This window comes from Orycteropus afer, unplaced genomic scaffold, assembly GCF_000298275.1.
Source record: "Orycteropus afer afer isolate SDZICR_OR568_19922 unplaced genomic scaffold, OryAfe1.0 scaffold00114, whole genome shotgun sequence".
In the NCBI taxonomy this organism is placed as follows: domain Eukaryota; kingdom Metazoa; phylum Chordata; class Mammalia; order Tubulidentata; family Orycteropodidae; genus Orycteropus; species Orycteropus afer.
The window spans coordinates 3098087-3114996 of NW_006921701.1; the positions used below are offsets into that span (position 1 = coordinate 3098087).

General features: G+C 42.9%; 1 protein-coding gene across 1 annotated transcript in view; it reads right to left on the minus strand.

The window, feature by feature from the left end:
- Window positions 1-16910, minus strand: part of POPDC2 (popeye domain containing 2) — a 38517-nt gene that overhangs the window by 14727 nt on the left and 6880 nt on the right. The window contains exons 2-3 of the mRNA XM_007943869.1: window positions 11696-11804; window positions 4904-5309 (exon numbers count right to left, since the gene is read on the minus strand). Coding sequence (XP_007942060.1) covers window positions 4904-5309; window positions 11696-11804 — 515 coding nt within the window. The remainder of the gene's footprint in view (window positions 1-4903; window positions 5310-11695; window positions 11805-16910) is intronic.

Consider the following 16910-nt stretch of genomic DNA (forward strand, 5'->3'; position numbering starts at 1 on the left):
TTCTGAGGAGTGGCTGGTAGGTTTGAACTGCCAGCCTTCTGGTTAGCAGTCAAGTGCCTTAGGCACTACGCTACCAGAGCTCCCTTGCTCAGCGTATCTGTTCCAATTATGCATTCTGGAACTGGATAAATCACAGAATGGGTCCAGAAACACACTGGAACCACGGTGAGACACACCTGACCTAAGACTCCATCAATAACTTGACCTCCATATGCCCCCACTCTGACTGGTGGGCCACAGTGACACTTTGGATCTCCTGGAATTAGTGTCAGTTCAGAGCCAGTGTCCAGTAACCTTCCAAAAAGTTTGACTATTTCTTTTTCCCAAATGAACAGTTACTCTTAGAAAAGGCCTCAGATCCCTTTGGGGTAGGCTGGGAGAAAAATTAACGTTATAAATTTTTGGCTACATTGTGGGGTCCTTCCTGAAGGGGATCCAGCCTCATCTTCATTCAAGGGGTTGTGGGTCTGTGAACAGACTTAAGTCTGGGAATTGATTGAGAGGCCATGACTCTGTATTCTGTATTCAATCTAGACTGCTGTTCATGTGACATAGAATTCTTCTGTCTAAACAGATCAAGTAAGTATTTAGTAGGTTTGCCATGTATTTCACTCCTAGGAACACCATGCCTAAGTAGCCAACACCATAATTCCATATGAGTCAGAGTATTCTGATTACTGTTTTGACTCTGCTGTCCATTATGGTAACCATGCCCACATTGTCTTTGTCAATTAACTGCTGCCACTTGGCCCCTACTACCACAGAGTCCAATCAGCCCCATCATAGTTAAGTGTCTTAGTTCAATTAGGGCAGTTCCCACTGTCAAATCTGACTTACATAAAATAGCAATCCCAGAAGTATTCAAGGATGTTGGGGCTCCCTTCACAAGTTCGTTCCTCACTGTACTAGTGAAAGGCATGTCCTCTGGACTCTCCATCTCTAGCTCTAGAGATCTGATCTGATAAATCCACTCTAACATGTCAATTTCCCTCAGCCTCTGGATACCTTCTACATTATACCAAGGCAGGTCTGGTATTTCAACTTGACTTAAGGTAGGCCACCTCATAATCCATGCTTCAGTAAGCCAATCAAATAAACTATTAGATCCTTTCCTAACCTCCGAGCTGAAACATTGCATGAAGAATCCATACTTAGTGGGCCTAAATCAATAAACTCAGACAGATCCAATGTTACATTCCTTGCACCATTATTCCACACTCTCAGTAGCCATTCCCATAAATATTCTCCAGGTTTCTATCTGTACATGTTAGCAAAATCAAGTAGGTCTTTTCAGGTGTAGTGTACCACCTCCTCAGTCACACTTTCTATTTCACCTTTTGGGGGTCCCTTGGACTTAACTTTAGTTATAGGGCTAGCAGCAACAATGGGTGGTTGGGGAAGACATTTGGCAATGTCTTCCATGGCATCTAACTCAGGCAATGACCCAGCAGGAACAGTTGGATTAATCCCATCAAACTGAGGTGGAGGGGATAATGGTTTCATAGTAAACCCTTCAAATGGGAGGGATTCTAAAGAATTTACAGGCTCCATATCCTTTTCTAAGGCATTTGACTGCTAACCAGAAGCCTGGCGGTTCAAACCCACCAGGTGTTCCTCAGAGGGAAGACAGAGCAATCTACTTCTGTAGTGATACTGCCTCAGAAACCCAAGGAGGGATCGCTATGAGGAGGATCAGACACCATGGCAGTGAGTTTGGTGGTTTTGGTATATCCTTATCTTCCTGACTGCCTGTCTATGTGTCACCTTTCCAGGTTTCAGGATCCCATTTTTTCCCAATCAAAGCCCTCACTTTAACTTCAGACACCATTCTGACTTGGCAATTCAATTGGTGTTGTCATTCAGCCACCCTTACAATAAGACTCTGGGTTTGGTTTTCGGCAATATCAGCTCTGTTACTAGAAGAAATAAGGCTTTCTTTCAGAGCACAACTGGAAACATTGAGGTCTTTTATGTGGTGGTTGAGCTGTGACTCAGCATTCCTGAACTCATCTTGCTCTTTCACCACTTTGTCTAGCATAAGTAGGACCAACTAACAAACTTCTTTATACTCCTAATGCTGACAAAATTGCAGAAAAGTATCAAATATGCGGGGAGCTCTGGTGGCATAGTGCCTAAGGCATTTGACTGCTAACCAGAAGGCTGGTGGTTCAAACCCACCAGCCACTCCTCGGAAGGAAGGTTGGGCAATCTACTTCCATAGTGATACCGCCTCGGACACCCAAGGAAGGGTCACTATGAGTCGGATCTGACTCGATGGCAGTGAGTTTGTTTTCTTTTTTTATCAAATATGTGATCACCCAGAGTCTCACTTCTGAAAAATACTTGATTTATTGGTGGTGCTATTTGGCATATTAATGTTGCCACCTTTCTCCATGGATTAGCAGGGCCCTCTTTACTAATGGAGGCAGAGTCACCAGTGCCTTTACAATTAATCAAATTGGAGAACCAAAAAAGAATCAGTGAGAACCAATTTAGGAAGCCCATCCTTATGATTTTGTCTCTCTAGAACCACTCTCGGTACCAAGTGTGTTAGGCTGGGTTCTCTAGAGAAGCAAAACCAGTAAAGCTTATAGATATATATAGAGAGAGATAAATTTATCTTAGGAAAATGGCTCACACACTTATATAAGCTGGCAAGTCCTAAGTTCTTGAGTCAAACGTCAAACTGGAGGCCTTTCCCAACTCACACAGCTGCAGGGGCTGCAGGTCAAGGTTGGCAGGCAGTATACCAGCTGTTGACTCCAACAAATGGCAAATCCAAGATCACCAGGCCAAATGCTGGATTTTTCACTCATGGACAGTTGTAGGCAGCACAACAGGAGATACATAGAAGTGTGTCTCTTTTCCCAGGATGTCCATAAATATATTGGAAGCAGGCCACACCCCTAGGGAAACTCACTTTCAATGGATTGGTTGCTCAAAATATATGCATCCGATTTCATCATGGGAATATCCCACATCACGACTGCTTAAACCACTCAGAATTGTGGTCCAGGCAAGTTGACACACAACTCCAACTATAAAAGTACCTAAACACAATTCTTTTGAATTCCTTATCAGGCACTTCCAATACCTTTTCTTCCTCCGGGAAGTTTTCTAGGTCTGTTTTCTGGTCCCTTGTTTGTACTAGTTTATCTTGTTTCTTTGTGTGTACTGGGATGGTCATTTGCCTCCAAGACATTGTGATGTAACTGTATTTATATTTAATTAGTAATTGTATGTTGGTGTCCTCCACCCAGGTGTTGTGTGTGTGTGTGTTTTGCTTTATTTTGTTTTGGTATATCTGAATGAGCAGGGTTATCGTGCTCCTCTATTCACTAACTGGCAGTACTTAGGCACTCACTAACTGTGTTCTGGTGGGTGTGATAGAGAATGAGAATGTGTGCACAGATATTTGTTGGTTGTTCATGAAGAGCAGTTGAGGATGAATTGGGCTAGTATTAGCCACTGTCTATCGTTGATCAGTTGGTGCAGAAGGAAATGGTGACCTCACCTAGTGGGTGGGGCTAAAAGAGGTGCGATTATAGTTGGGTGGTATGGGCACAGTTGCTTTCTAGTCATCAGCTTCTAGTGTGGTTGCTTGTGCTGTCTTTGGCAAGTGGAGCCTATTCTTAGGTTGCCACCTGGATCAGAACGCTGCTTGCAAATATACAAAATGACCATTCTCTTAGGACAGCCAACAGTCCACACCTCTGTTTGTCTTCTTATTCACTGTTTTCCTTTCTAGTCATTAGTCACCAGAGCAGATGCCCTTGCAGTCCTTGGCAAGTGGAGCCATTTCTTAGATTGCTGCCTGGATTGGAATGCCACTTGTAAATATTCAAATTGGCTGTGCTGTCAGGACAGCTGACAATCTGCAGCTCAGTTTGCCTCCTTAGTCATTGTCTTCATTCAGGTTCTTCTACTAGTTGGTATTTAATCCACTTCTTTCTTTCCCCTCAAAGCTCAGGGTTCTAGGATTATCTTTGTATCTATTTCAATTGGTTTCACATTTCTTTTTTGCAGAGGGTACATGTAGCTTCTCTGCCAATTCCACTGTCTTGCTGGAAGTCTCCAAGTACAGCATTACTTGTACATTCTCCTGAGCTGTGAGAAAATTTTCCCCACACATTTAGGCTCTCCAAGATTCGTGCCCAGTCCATTTCAGATAGGTGTGCTTTGCTGGGGAAAGCCAGGCTGCACTATATTTATAAGAGGCATCCAGTTCTCTCCCAGAGAGATCAGCATATTCTCCACCGAGAAAGAGAAAAGCAGGTGGTGATGTTTTCCTCCCCACAGGTTATTAGCCTTTAATCCCAAGTCTTTTTGAAATGTGCGATTTTAACTAAGACACCTGCCTAGTCCAGGTTAAATACTGACAGCTTTGCAGGACTGACTTTACCAAGAAGACAATCTAGTAGGTATTAGAACCATGCCAACTTTTTTTCCCCTTTAGAATGCATGCCACATATAAAGTCCCTGTTAGCCCCAGCTGTGGCCTTGGCTGTTAGTACAACCTTTGCAAAGAATTTAACATCCTACCTGGTTGCTTAAAATATCAACTAATCCTCTTTCCAAAATGCAATGATAATTAACCATCCCTTCATGCTTTGTATGCACCCTGAGTGAGTTGCTATCTGTAAGGTTGGATTAATGCCATTTCTGGAGGACAGGCTCCACGAAACGATTTTTTGCCCTTCCAAGCTGGAGTAACGCCAGCTGTTGGCAGGAAGGTGTGGCAGCTGCCTTCTGAGTACTTACACAGGATCCTGAGCTCGGTAGCTGTGCCCATGTTAGCTGTCCCTTCACCTCATGTACTCCCCATCACTCCTATAATCCATAAATGATTCTGATCCTGACACCTCTTCAAAATCCTCCAGCACCAGACTGGTAGAGTCCTCACCAAGGACACTGCTGTCAGGCCTAGATACTCTGGCCCGGGAAAGAGGTACAGGAGGGTTGGTGGCAGCTGGAATGGGAGGATAAGGGAGTGTTTTCTGGACAGATGTGGGCAGGGCCTGAGGAGATATTGCTGGCTCACAGATTTCTTCATCATTCTTTTCAGACTCTGGCCCTGCATCCGAGGCTGTGGGACCCAGGACGTGGTAGAGGCTGGGGAGGCGGATATCGAAGCGCAGCCCAAACTTAGCAAAGAGTTTGTCATTGAGAGCGTAGAGCTTCTCTGAGATGTCATTGCCCAGCAAGGCAGAGAAGAGGCAGGAGATGTATCGATCTTTGGCCAGAAGAAGGTAAAGACTTTTCCGAGGCCAGGAAATGTAGCTACATGTGGTCTCAGCAGTCAGGGTGACCTGAGAGGGGTCAAGAGCAGAGAGGCTGTTAAGTTTAAACTACAAAACGTGTCCATGTTGAGCACAGAGAAACATACAGTTATTTGGTAAATGGTTGTACTTTTTGAAGAAGCTGTACAGGATTCTTGCAGGAAGAATGTCCAATGAATGACTTACTTGTGTGCTGATATGGGGGCTATCCTGTATCAGAACCTCTGGAGTCATTCATTCACTCACTAGGCTGTCAGCTCCTGGAGCCTCAGTTTCCACATATGGTCACCTCATCTCTTATATTCTATGGTTCCATGGCTGACACCACCAAGGGCTTCAGGATGGTCTGAGTATGTTGTGATTTTGAGAAAAAGAAGGGTTTCCTAGTGCTATGAAGAGCAGATGAAATACTTTGAAAAGTGGTTCATTTTAAGAATAAGGGGTGATATATTGGTGTAGGACCTAAAGGAGTTGAAAAGAAGTTCAGTCAGCTTCCGATCAGGAATGTCAAACTGCAGCAAGTGGACAGAGTACTGACTTGGGATTAAGGCCCTCGAAGTTGCTCTTGCTTGGCCACTAAAACTAACCAAAAGGATCTGATGGCCAAGGTCAGGAAGAAGGCACAGATGAAAAGGAACTCTGAAAAGCAGAGTCAAAGAGCACCTCACTCTCCATTTACTCATTTATCTAGAAATTTCTGAGAGCTCACTACATACCCAGGGTGCAAAGCTAAATTACACCTCCAGGGTAATAAACAATAATGCATTTCCAGTACACAGTGGGCGCTTGATAAAACTAAAGTTTAAAATAGAAATGTGCTTAGGATAGTAAAGGAATGGGGTATAGAATTACACAATTGTATATAATCTGATTGGTCACAGTACTTTAAAAGTGAGAAGGCTAGCAGGGTTCATGATAGAAATTTGTGGATGGAGACATTGGAAATCATAATAATGATCATAAAAAAACTCACTGCCATTGAGTCAGATCCGACTCATAGCGACTCCTCTTCGGGTTTCTGAGGCAGTATCACTGCGGAAGTAATTGCCCAACCTTCCTTCCAAGGAGTAGCTGGTGGGTTTGAACCACCAGCCTTCTGATTAGCAGCCAAATGCCTTAGGCACTGTGGCACCAGAGCTCCCAATAATGATCATAGCAGCTAACACTTATTGAGGTACCTTGTACCAGGTATTATTAAGTTCTTTAAGTGGGTTATCTAATTCAAAGTAGGACTGATGTTACAAGATTCTTTATTAGAGGCTGTATATAATCCTTTTAATTCCTGCATTGCCCACCAGAATTCCCACTGCCATCCTTCCTCTTCTTTCCCCTCTGCAGTACCCCTTCTACATTTCCTTTATCCATTTCCTCTTTCAACACCCCTGACCCTGCACAATAATAAGCACTACAGTCAAAGCCTGAAGTTACAACATCAAGGTCAGAAGCTGGTTTCAAGTAACAGCTTTACCACTTTACCGGCTGTATGATGACATCAGACAAATTACTCAACTGTGGCCTCATGAGAAATAATTTTGAAAGTAATACCATCTGCCCATTAATAATAGTTTAGCAAGTATTTATCACAACCTAACATAGCCTATTCCTTATCTGTACCCACAAAAAATTCCCAAACAAGAAATCAGAGTACTGAGCACAAAATGAGTATGTGTAAGAAAGAACCTGGACATAAACAACATCCTTAAGGCTGAGCACAAAAGACCTTGTGCAATCTTATGAACATAGTGTTACTTTTTCCAACTTAAAATAGAACAAAACCAAAAACTGGAAAAAAAAAAAAAAAAAAAAACCTTTTCTTCACCTCACTTCCTTGGCTAGCTACCACTCCATTAATTTGCTCTCCTTTTAAGCAAAACTCCAAGACAAAAACAAAAATGTCTATACTTGCTGTCTCCATTTCCTCTCCTCTCATTCTCTCTTAAGCCAATATGGCTTTGTCCCTAGCAGTCCACAAACGCTGTCTATTAAGGTCACCAGTGATCTCTACATTGCTGAGTCCAGAGGTCAATTTTCACAGCATTCAACTTCACTCATTGCTTCCTTCTCTCTGATACACTTTCCTTACTTGGTTCCCAGGATGCCACATAGGGTTCCTACTGTCTTCTGATTGCTCTTTATCAAGGCTTCTTTGCTATTTCCTCTTCTTTTCAACTTTTTAAGATTAGAGTATCTCAGGACTCAGGTCTTGAACCCCTTCTCTCACTCACTTGGGTGTCCCAATCTCCCAAACTTATTGCCATTGAGTCGATTCCAACACATAGAGACACTATAGGACAAAGTAGCACGGCTCCATAGGGTTTCCTAGGCTGTAAATCTTTACAGAAACAGACTGCCACATTTTTCTCCTATGGAGTGGCTGGTTAGCAGCTGAGTGCTTAATCATTGCACCAGCAGGGATCTTCATCCAAGTCAAAGGCTTTAAATATCATTTGTACGCCAACAGTTCCCAAGTTTTTGTGTACGGCCCAGCCTTCTTTTGTAAATTCCAGACTCAAATATCTAACTACCTATGCAGCATTTTCACCTAAATGTCCATAGATGACTCACTATGTCCAAAACTAAACTTTCTATTTCCCACCCAAACCAGCTCTATTTGCATCTTCTTTATTTCAGTTGATAGCAGTTCTGAAACTTCAACTTCTGCAGTCTGGAATCAACCGAACGTACAATCAAGATGTGTTAATTATCACTGGTAATTAGAATGCAAAAGTTGGAACAAAGAAGAATCACCAGTAGTTGGAAAATATGGTCTTGGTGATAGAAATGATGCTGGAAATCGCATGATAGAATTTTGCAAGACCAAAAATATATTCATTGCAAATACCTTTCTTCAACAACACAAATGGCAGCTATACATGTGGACTTTGCCAGATGAAGTACACAGGAATCAGATTGACAACATTTGTGGCAAGAGGTGATGGAGAAGCTCAATATCTTCAGCCAAAAAAGGCCAGGAGCTGATTGTGGAACAGACCATCAACTGCTGATATGCAAGTTCAAGTTGAAATTGAAGACAATTAAAACAACTCTACAAAAGCCAAATTATGACCTTGATTTTATCCCTCCTGAGGGATTTTATACCTCTTTAGAGACGATCTAAAGAATAGATTTGATGCATTGAACACCAATGACTGAAAACCAGAACTGTGGGATGACATTAAGAACATCATCCATGAAGAAAACAAAAGGTAATTAAAAAGACCAGAAAGGAAGAAAAGACCAAAGTGGATGTCACCTCATATCTTACATAAAACTCTTTCTCAAAAGTCCTTGAGAAATCTGGTTGTTGTTTTTTTTGCTTGATTATTACATGCATATGCACATGTCTATAACAAAGTTTTAGCTAGTGCTGCTGTAACAGATATGCCATAAATGGATGGCTTTAACAAATAGAAATTTATTCTCTCACATTTCTCTAGGGTAGCAGCTGTAGGGGAAGACTTTCTGTCTTTGTGGGTTCTAGGGGAAGGTCCTTGTCTCCTTTCTATATTTGTGGGCCCAGTGTCTCTTGGAAATCTCCATGTGTCTGGGCATCAATCTTCCCCTGCGCCTAGGAGGTTCTTAGTGCAGGGTCCCCGAGTCCAAAGCATGCACTCCATTCCTGGTTCTTTCTTGGTGGTAGGAGCTCCCTCCTTCTCTGGTCAGTTCTCTCCTATCTCTTGTAAGATAAAAGATGATACAGGCCACATCCCAGAGAAACTCCCCTTACATCAGATCAGGACTGTGATCTGTGTAAGGGTGTTGCATCCTATCCTAATCCTGCCTCATTAACATAACAAAATATATCCTAATCCTCTTTAACATAATCTAATCCTGCCTCATTAACCGTAGGCAGAGATTAGGATTTATAACACATGGGACAATTACATCAGATCACAAAATGGAGGACAATCCCACAATGTTGGTAATCATAGCCTAGCCAAGTTGACACACATTTTGGGGGGATGCACTTCAGTCCATGATACCAAATATCTAGCTTTTTCTTGAATACTTACCTCAGAGGTTGGCTGGTTGGACTAAAAGAGATAACATATGTAAATAGGCTTTGCATCCACTAAAACACAATACAAATAGGAGAAATAATGATGATTTCTGTGTGCATCTCCCGTGCTCTGTTCTTTGTAAGTAATGATAGTGTCACTGTGCTGGACAGTTAATAAATTCTTATTTAATTGAATTGCTGAGAGATGTGATGGAATGATGATTGATTTGTGTTAAACACAATGTGAATTATGATCTAGGAATTCACTGTAGATGTTCTCTCAGTCAACAAAGACTGTGTAATTGCAAAAGGCAAGGACAGAATGAACTATAACTTGGGAAACTGCTTGGCATTTGCAAAGAGGAAATGGGACTTTACATAGCCAATAGCAAACACATGGCTCTCATTGCTCCCACTGGAGCACAAACTAAAAATAAAAGTGGGAGGAACATAACCATGCCTACATTCCAGGCTGAGAGGCCATCTGGGGTTACAGCCTTTCCTTTTGAACGTAACTTAGGGGAGGACACCAGCTTACCCGCCACCTGTTCCTCGGCGTCAGTATCAGAAATAGAGCCCTGGTCCGACTGGCTTGGGACCTGACTCAGCCCTCTTGGAGGTTCTTGGCCCTGAAGGAGTGTCCAAGGATGTTGCTAGGGTATCAGAGGGGGTATGTATGTGAGGGATGGGGCGGGGGGGAAGAGAAATAGGACAGGGGAGGTCTGTGGCTGATGGCCACAGCAGTGGGATCAGGATTGCCTCTCAGGCTCCATCCTCACAGAACTAAGAGTCGGGGTGTGGACAGAAGCAGGCCCAGCCAGATGGCATAGCCTGGCATGTGTCTATTCCAGGGTTGGCTCCTACCAGCTTGAGGGACTCCCAGATAGAAGCGGTAGAAGACACATGGAACCCAGTACCCACAAACTATCTAAGCACAAAGTCCCTATTAGGGTGAGAATTTGTGTGTATAAATTTCACTCTCCAGGTAATCCCTCCTGTTATCAAGCACAAACAAACTAACAAACTATAAATAGTAAATCCAGGCAACTTGGCTTTACCACTTTCTAGGTGTAAGGCCTTGTCCTATTTACTTAATATTGTTGAACCTTAGTTTCCTTGTCTATTAAATAAGGTAATAATCCATAGGGTTGTTGTGAGAACTACTGAGGTAATATAATATGTAGTGCTTGCCACGTGCTAGCCATTCAATAAATGAGAGCTATAAAAAGGGCTTGACTGCTAACCAGAAGGCTGGCGGTTCAAACCCACCAGCCACTCCTCGGAAGGAAGGTTGGGCAATCCTACTTCCGTAGTGATACTGCCTCGGAAACCCAAGGAGGGGTCGCTATGAGTCTGGGCTGACTCGACGCACATAACAACAACAACAACAACAACATAAAAAGGGTAGACAAATCCTGAAGGATTGACAGAGTAAAGGCCGAGTAGCCAAGTTCCCACCTTGGAGTATGCTGATATGAATGCTTCAGGGTGTCCTCTGAGACCCGACCGCCCACTGCCATGACAGCTCAGCAAAGCTTTAATGGACACCTATTGTGTTCCAAAAGAGCTCTGGTCTTGCAGTGGGTAAGGCATTTGGCAGCTAAGCAGACAGTTGGCGGTTCAGACACACCAGCTGTTCCGTGGGAGGAAGATGAGGCAACCTACTTCCGTAAAGACTTACAGCTTAGAAACCCCATGGGGGTTGCTATGAGTCAGAATCAACTTGATGGCAGTGGGTTTTGGTTTTGATTGTGTTGCAGGCACTATCCTTGTGGAGACTAGGGATAGAGAGGAAGAAGCCCAGATTTTTACTTCAAAGTGTTCACTATGTGGAACATAGAAAGGAAATCAGATAACTAGAACAGAAAGCAATATGTGCCCAGTCAGCATAAGTAAAAGGGACAGAACAGGCACACAGGTGGGAACAATAAGCCATGGGGGTATACACTGGTGACGTCAATCTGGGCAGGCTTCCAGAAGAAGTGAGATGCTATGCCGTAATGTAGTGTAGAAGGGGAAATGCATTTTAGACAGAGAGGCAGTAGAGGCCAAGACATGGAATTGTAAAATAATGTGGTATGTTAAGGCAAGAAGTAGCAGTTCATTGTGGCTGGTATGAGTGAAAATTGTGAGGAAGGGAAGGGCTGGAGATATAGCTCATAAAAGATCTTAAGTTATGCTCTAAGGTCACTTCCAGAAGAGTTTTAGGCTCAGTTATTAGGGTCAGCACCTCCCTGCATTGCTCTACCTATACCAGCAGACAAGGCACTTTCTCTAAATGAGAATACTACTACCCCTAGTATCATAGTGGTAATGGTTCAGTGGACTGATGTGAGAGAGGAAAGATGGAGATGGAGCTATTGCTGGGCAACCATGGGACAGGGAATGGTGGTGCTGCCATGGAGCTCCTTATTACCTGGAACACCCCCTCCTCCGAGGGCTGCAGCGATTCCCACTCAGGAGAGTCCATGAACTGGTATGGAAAGATGTAGTGCAGAAACTGCCCATCCTGGCTCACACGAACCCTGATAAAGGGAAAGAAGAAACTGTGTGGGACAAAGAAATGGCTGCCCAAACTCTCTTCACTGAAGTTGTGTTGTTGGTCAATAAGGCTCTTCCAGCAGAACTGACTGTGCCTAAAATATGGTAAAATCCAGAGCAAGAGTAGCTTGATTATGGCATAGAAGCAGAGAAGAAGGAGATCTCATCAAGACTTCCTGAGCTCTCACTTTCTTTCTCTTTACCAATGGTTCTCAATTCCAGGCTGCACAGTAGAAGCCCTAGGAGAACTTCAAACAAACAAACAAAAAAAACCAAAACCATGCTTGGCCTTATCCCAGAGCAATTAAGCAAGAATCTCTGTAGGAGGGATCTGGATATTAATAATTTTAGAAATCTCCCCCAAGTGACCCTAATATGCACCCAGAATGAAGAACTACTGCTCTGGACCTCCATTGTCCAATATCGTAGCCTTTAGCCACATGTAGACAATGGAAGCAGAGGTAAAAAATATCAAACAATGTGTTGTATTGGGCAAATCTGCTGCAAATGACTTCTTTGAAGTGTTAAAAAGCAAAGATATCACTTTGAGCACTAAGGTAAGCCTGATCCAAGCCATGGTATTTTCAGTCACCTCATATGCATGTGAATGTTGTTGTTGTTATGTGCCATTGAGTCAGACCGGACTCACAACGACCCCTCCTTGGGCTACTGAGGCGGTATTACAGCAGAAGTAGATTGCCCAACCTTCCTTCCGAGGTGTGGCTGATGGGTTTCAACTGCTAATACTGGACAATAAATAAGAAAAACTGAAGAAGAATCAATGCCTTTGAATTATGCTGTTTGTGAAGAATATGCAATGGACTGCCAGGAGAACAAACAAATTTGTCTTGGAAGAATAATAATAACCTTTTATAAGTGAGGATGGGGAGACTTTGTCTCACATACTCACATGTTATCAGGAGGGACCAATCCCTGAAGAAGGATATCGAAGTGTGTGAATTGTAGCATAGTGCCTAAGGCTCTTGACTGCTAACCAGAAGGCTGGCGGTTCAAACCCACCAGCCACTCCTCGGAAGGAAGATGGGGCAATCTACTTCCGCAGTGATACTGCCTCAGAAGAGGGTTCACTATGAGTTGGGTCTGACTCCATGGCACATAACAACAACAACAACAAGTCACAATCCTGCATTTTGTGATGTAGGAGCTCTGGTGGCATAGTGCCTAAGACATTTGACTGCTAATCAGAAGGCTGGCAATTCAAACCCACCAGCCACTTCTTGGAAAGAAGGTTGGGCAATCTACTTCCGTAATGATACTGCCTCAGAAACTCAAGGAGGGGTCGCTATGAGTCAGATCCGACTCCACGGCAGTGTGTTTGGTTTTGGTTTTTTTGTAAATTCTAGCCTCTATGCCTGGTTATGGTCCCATTCTGGGTTGAGTTGTCCGTTGCATTGCTGAGGCAGGATTAAGGTGGGATGTATCTTGAATTCCGTCTTGCTGGAGGGTGACTCAAGTCACCACCCTTAGTTCCCCTAAGAGTATATATATGAATGCTCTGGTAAAGTTCAATCTCTTGCTGTGGATTCTGCATCTGGTTCATCATTGTCTTACCCCTAGTGCTTGGGACTTTAGAGAGCAGCCAGTCATCTGACCTGCTGATTTGGGTTCATCAGTTCCTTCAACTACACAAGTGAGGAGAATCCTCCCGACCAACACCTGACTCACAGATTTGGGACCTGTCAGCTTCCACAATTGCGTGAGCTATTTCCTTGTCAGTTCCTGAGTACTGTGAGACATTATAGAGAAATACCAAACCCTAAGACAGGAGGGAGAGTACTGAGGGGAGGTGGATGAGTTGATGTTAGACATGATGGAGTGATACAGCAGTTTGGAAAAGTTGGATATTTGGAACATCTTTAACCTGCTCCCAATAGGCACCAGCCTTGTGTTGATCCTTTTAAAAGAAATTACGCAAGCAGACATGATGCTTGGTAAAGTAGAGGGTCAGGGAAGAAAAAAGAAGATCCTCAGCAAGATGGATTGACACAGTGACTGCAAATGGATTCAAATACAACAATTGTGAGGATGGTGCGAGACCAGGCAGTGTTTTGTTCTGTTGTACGCAGGGTTGCTGTGGTTCAGAACCAACTTGACAGCACCTAACAATAACTAACAGCCATATGTAGCTATTCAAATTCACTTTACATTAATTGAACTTAAATACAATTAAAAATTCAGCTCCTCAGTTGCACTAGTCATATTTTACGTGTTCAATAGCCATATGTGGCTAGTAGCTACCTTAATAAACAGCAAAGATGAAGACCATTTTATCATCACAGAAAGTTCTAGTGGACAGAACTGCTTTAGAGGTTCAGCCTGGGGCAACTTCTTGACCTTTTACCCTTCCCAATCAGCTACATGAAGATCCATGTTATATACATCACATGCTTACATTTTAACTACTTCATAAATATTATCTTCTTTAACCTTCTGAATACTTTGAAGTAGATTATTCTTTTACATATTTTACAGCTAAAGAAATGATGCTTTCAAAGGTTGAGTGACTAACTGAAGTTACACAGCTATTATGTGGCAGAACTGATATTCTATTTGGCAATAGAAACCTCTGCTCTCACCATGACACCACGTTGCCACTATTATCTGAGCTTTTGGTAGGTGGTATAGTGGACATTATTAGCATAGTCCCTTCCCTACCCTATCTAACTATATGGTGACAACACTGCTTCCATCTTTAGACAATCAGATCCCTTCTACTGTGTTAGTTGATGCTCTGGAGTAAACATCTAACCCATGCCGAGTCAATCAGTCCTCTCTTGGGAATTTGGAATAAGAATGAAGTGAATGTGGCTCATCTCTTGGACAGGGACAACCAGGTATTGGTAATATCCATTTTCTGACATGTTCCTGTTTCTAGTCCTACCTGAAGCTCAGCTGCATCCATTCCCTTGAGTTTGGTAAGAAATTCTTATATCCTTCTTAATAAAAACCACTTTTTTGCTTTAGTTAGCTACAATGGGTTTCTGTGGCTGCAAGCACGACTCTTAAAAATATATTTGTTTTAATAGATGAGTATTCTTATTCCATACAGCTAAAAGGTTAAACAACTGCTCTTGACTTGCTCATGACTATAGGCTTGGTATTAGAACTCAGGGTTAACAACAATATTGATGCCACTTACATTTGTAGGCTTGTGTAGCTGGCACCTAGGCCAGTGCTATGCCCCTGTGGGGAAGGGGCATTCCATTCTGTGAGGATTGTTAGAACTGGGGGTGTGTCCCTGATTATGTCCAGGAGGCAATGAGTGCATTCCAGATATGATGCTATTTCTGAAAAATAAATAGGAACCAAAACAAACAAACAAAAAAAAAAACCCACTGTCATTGACTCAACCAAGCAACATTTTGTTCTGTTGCACATATGGTCCCCATGAATCAGGGTTGATGCTGATGGCAACCAGCAAACAACAAGTAGAAAAAGAGAAAAAGTAGATGTTAGATTAACAGTTTGTCACACTGGGTTTTCCAGGTTTCCTTCCATCCCCTTCCTTACCTGCTTCTCAATATCCTCCTCCTCTTCCTTCAAAACTCTGCTGGTATGTCATTTTCTTTCAGAAGTCTGCCACCTGACAATAGAATTGTTCTCTCTCCCTCCCCTAGTCTCCTACTTCACGTGGTTCTTATATTAGAACACTTCTCACATTGGATTGCAGCCAATTATGTGCCTATGACTTCAATTACATTGTGAAATCTTCAAAGTTGTGGGCTAGATTATACCCATCCCTGCATTCCCAGACCTCCAGAAAACCTAGGTACTCCCTGCATGTTTATTTAGTGAACACAGCTTCAGAAATAATGTCTAGCTTCTTCTAAATGGGTAAAATTTACATAGAAATCTTTTTCTGTCCTCCATTCTTGTAGAGGGACCTCAACGCCTCATACAACTCACTTTAGCAAGTAAATTGAAGCTAAAACTACTGATTTTGGTGGGAAGAGAGAAAACAGCCCATAGTAGGCCCTAGTCTTCTGAGCACATGTTGTTCATTTGGAGGAAGCGATGCACTCCATTATTTCTGAAGCTTAATTCTTTAAATAAACACAGAACACCACCTGTTTCCCTGGAAGCCCAGGAATACAGAGATGGGTACAATCTAGTCCACAGCTTTGAAGATTTCACAATTTAATGGCATATAATTGGCTGCAATCCAACGTGAAAAGTGTTCTAATATAAGAACCACGAGAAGTAGGAGCCTAGGGGAGGGAGAGAGAACAATTCTATTGTCAGGTGGCAGACTTCTGAAAGAAAATGACATACCAGCAGAGTTTTGAAGGAAGAGGAGGAGGATATTGAGAAGCAGATAAGGAAGAGGATGGAAGGAAAACCTGGGAAACTCAGTGTGGCAGACTGTTACCCAACATCTGCTTTTTCTCTTCTTCTGTTTGTTGTTTGCCAGTTGCCATTGTGTCAACTCAGATTCATGGAGACGTTATGCACAACAGCATAAACACTGCCTGGTCCTGCCACTCCTCAGAAGGATGATTAAGTAATCTACTTCTGTAGTGATACCACCTCGGAAACCCAAGAAGGGGTCACTAAGAGTAGGATCCAACTCAACGGTAGTGAGTTTGGTTGTTCGGTTTGGTCCTGCACCATCTTCAAGATCACTGGTACATTTGAATCCATGAATTGTGGCTGCTGTTCAGTGCCTTCCAACTTCGGGGCTAACTTCCAGCACTGTATAGGACACTATTCTGTTGTGATCCATAAGATTTTCACCAGCTAACTTTCGGAAGTAGATCACCAAGCTTTTCTTCTTAATCTGGAAACTCCCTTGAAACCTGTCCATCATGGTCACTCTGCTAGCATTTGAAATACCAGTGACATAGCTTCCAGTATCATTGTAACACTCAAGCCATTACAGTATGACTCACTCACAGACAGCTGGTGGCTTCCTTCCTAGTACTAAAGTTTTAGCTGGGCACATGACTGCCCAGCTAAAATCTACATTTTGGGGTTCCGGCAAGATGGCGGACTAGGCAGAAGGATTGCACAGACCCTCTTCAACAAAGAAAAGGGAAACCAATTAACACAGACACAGAAGATAATCTTGG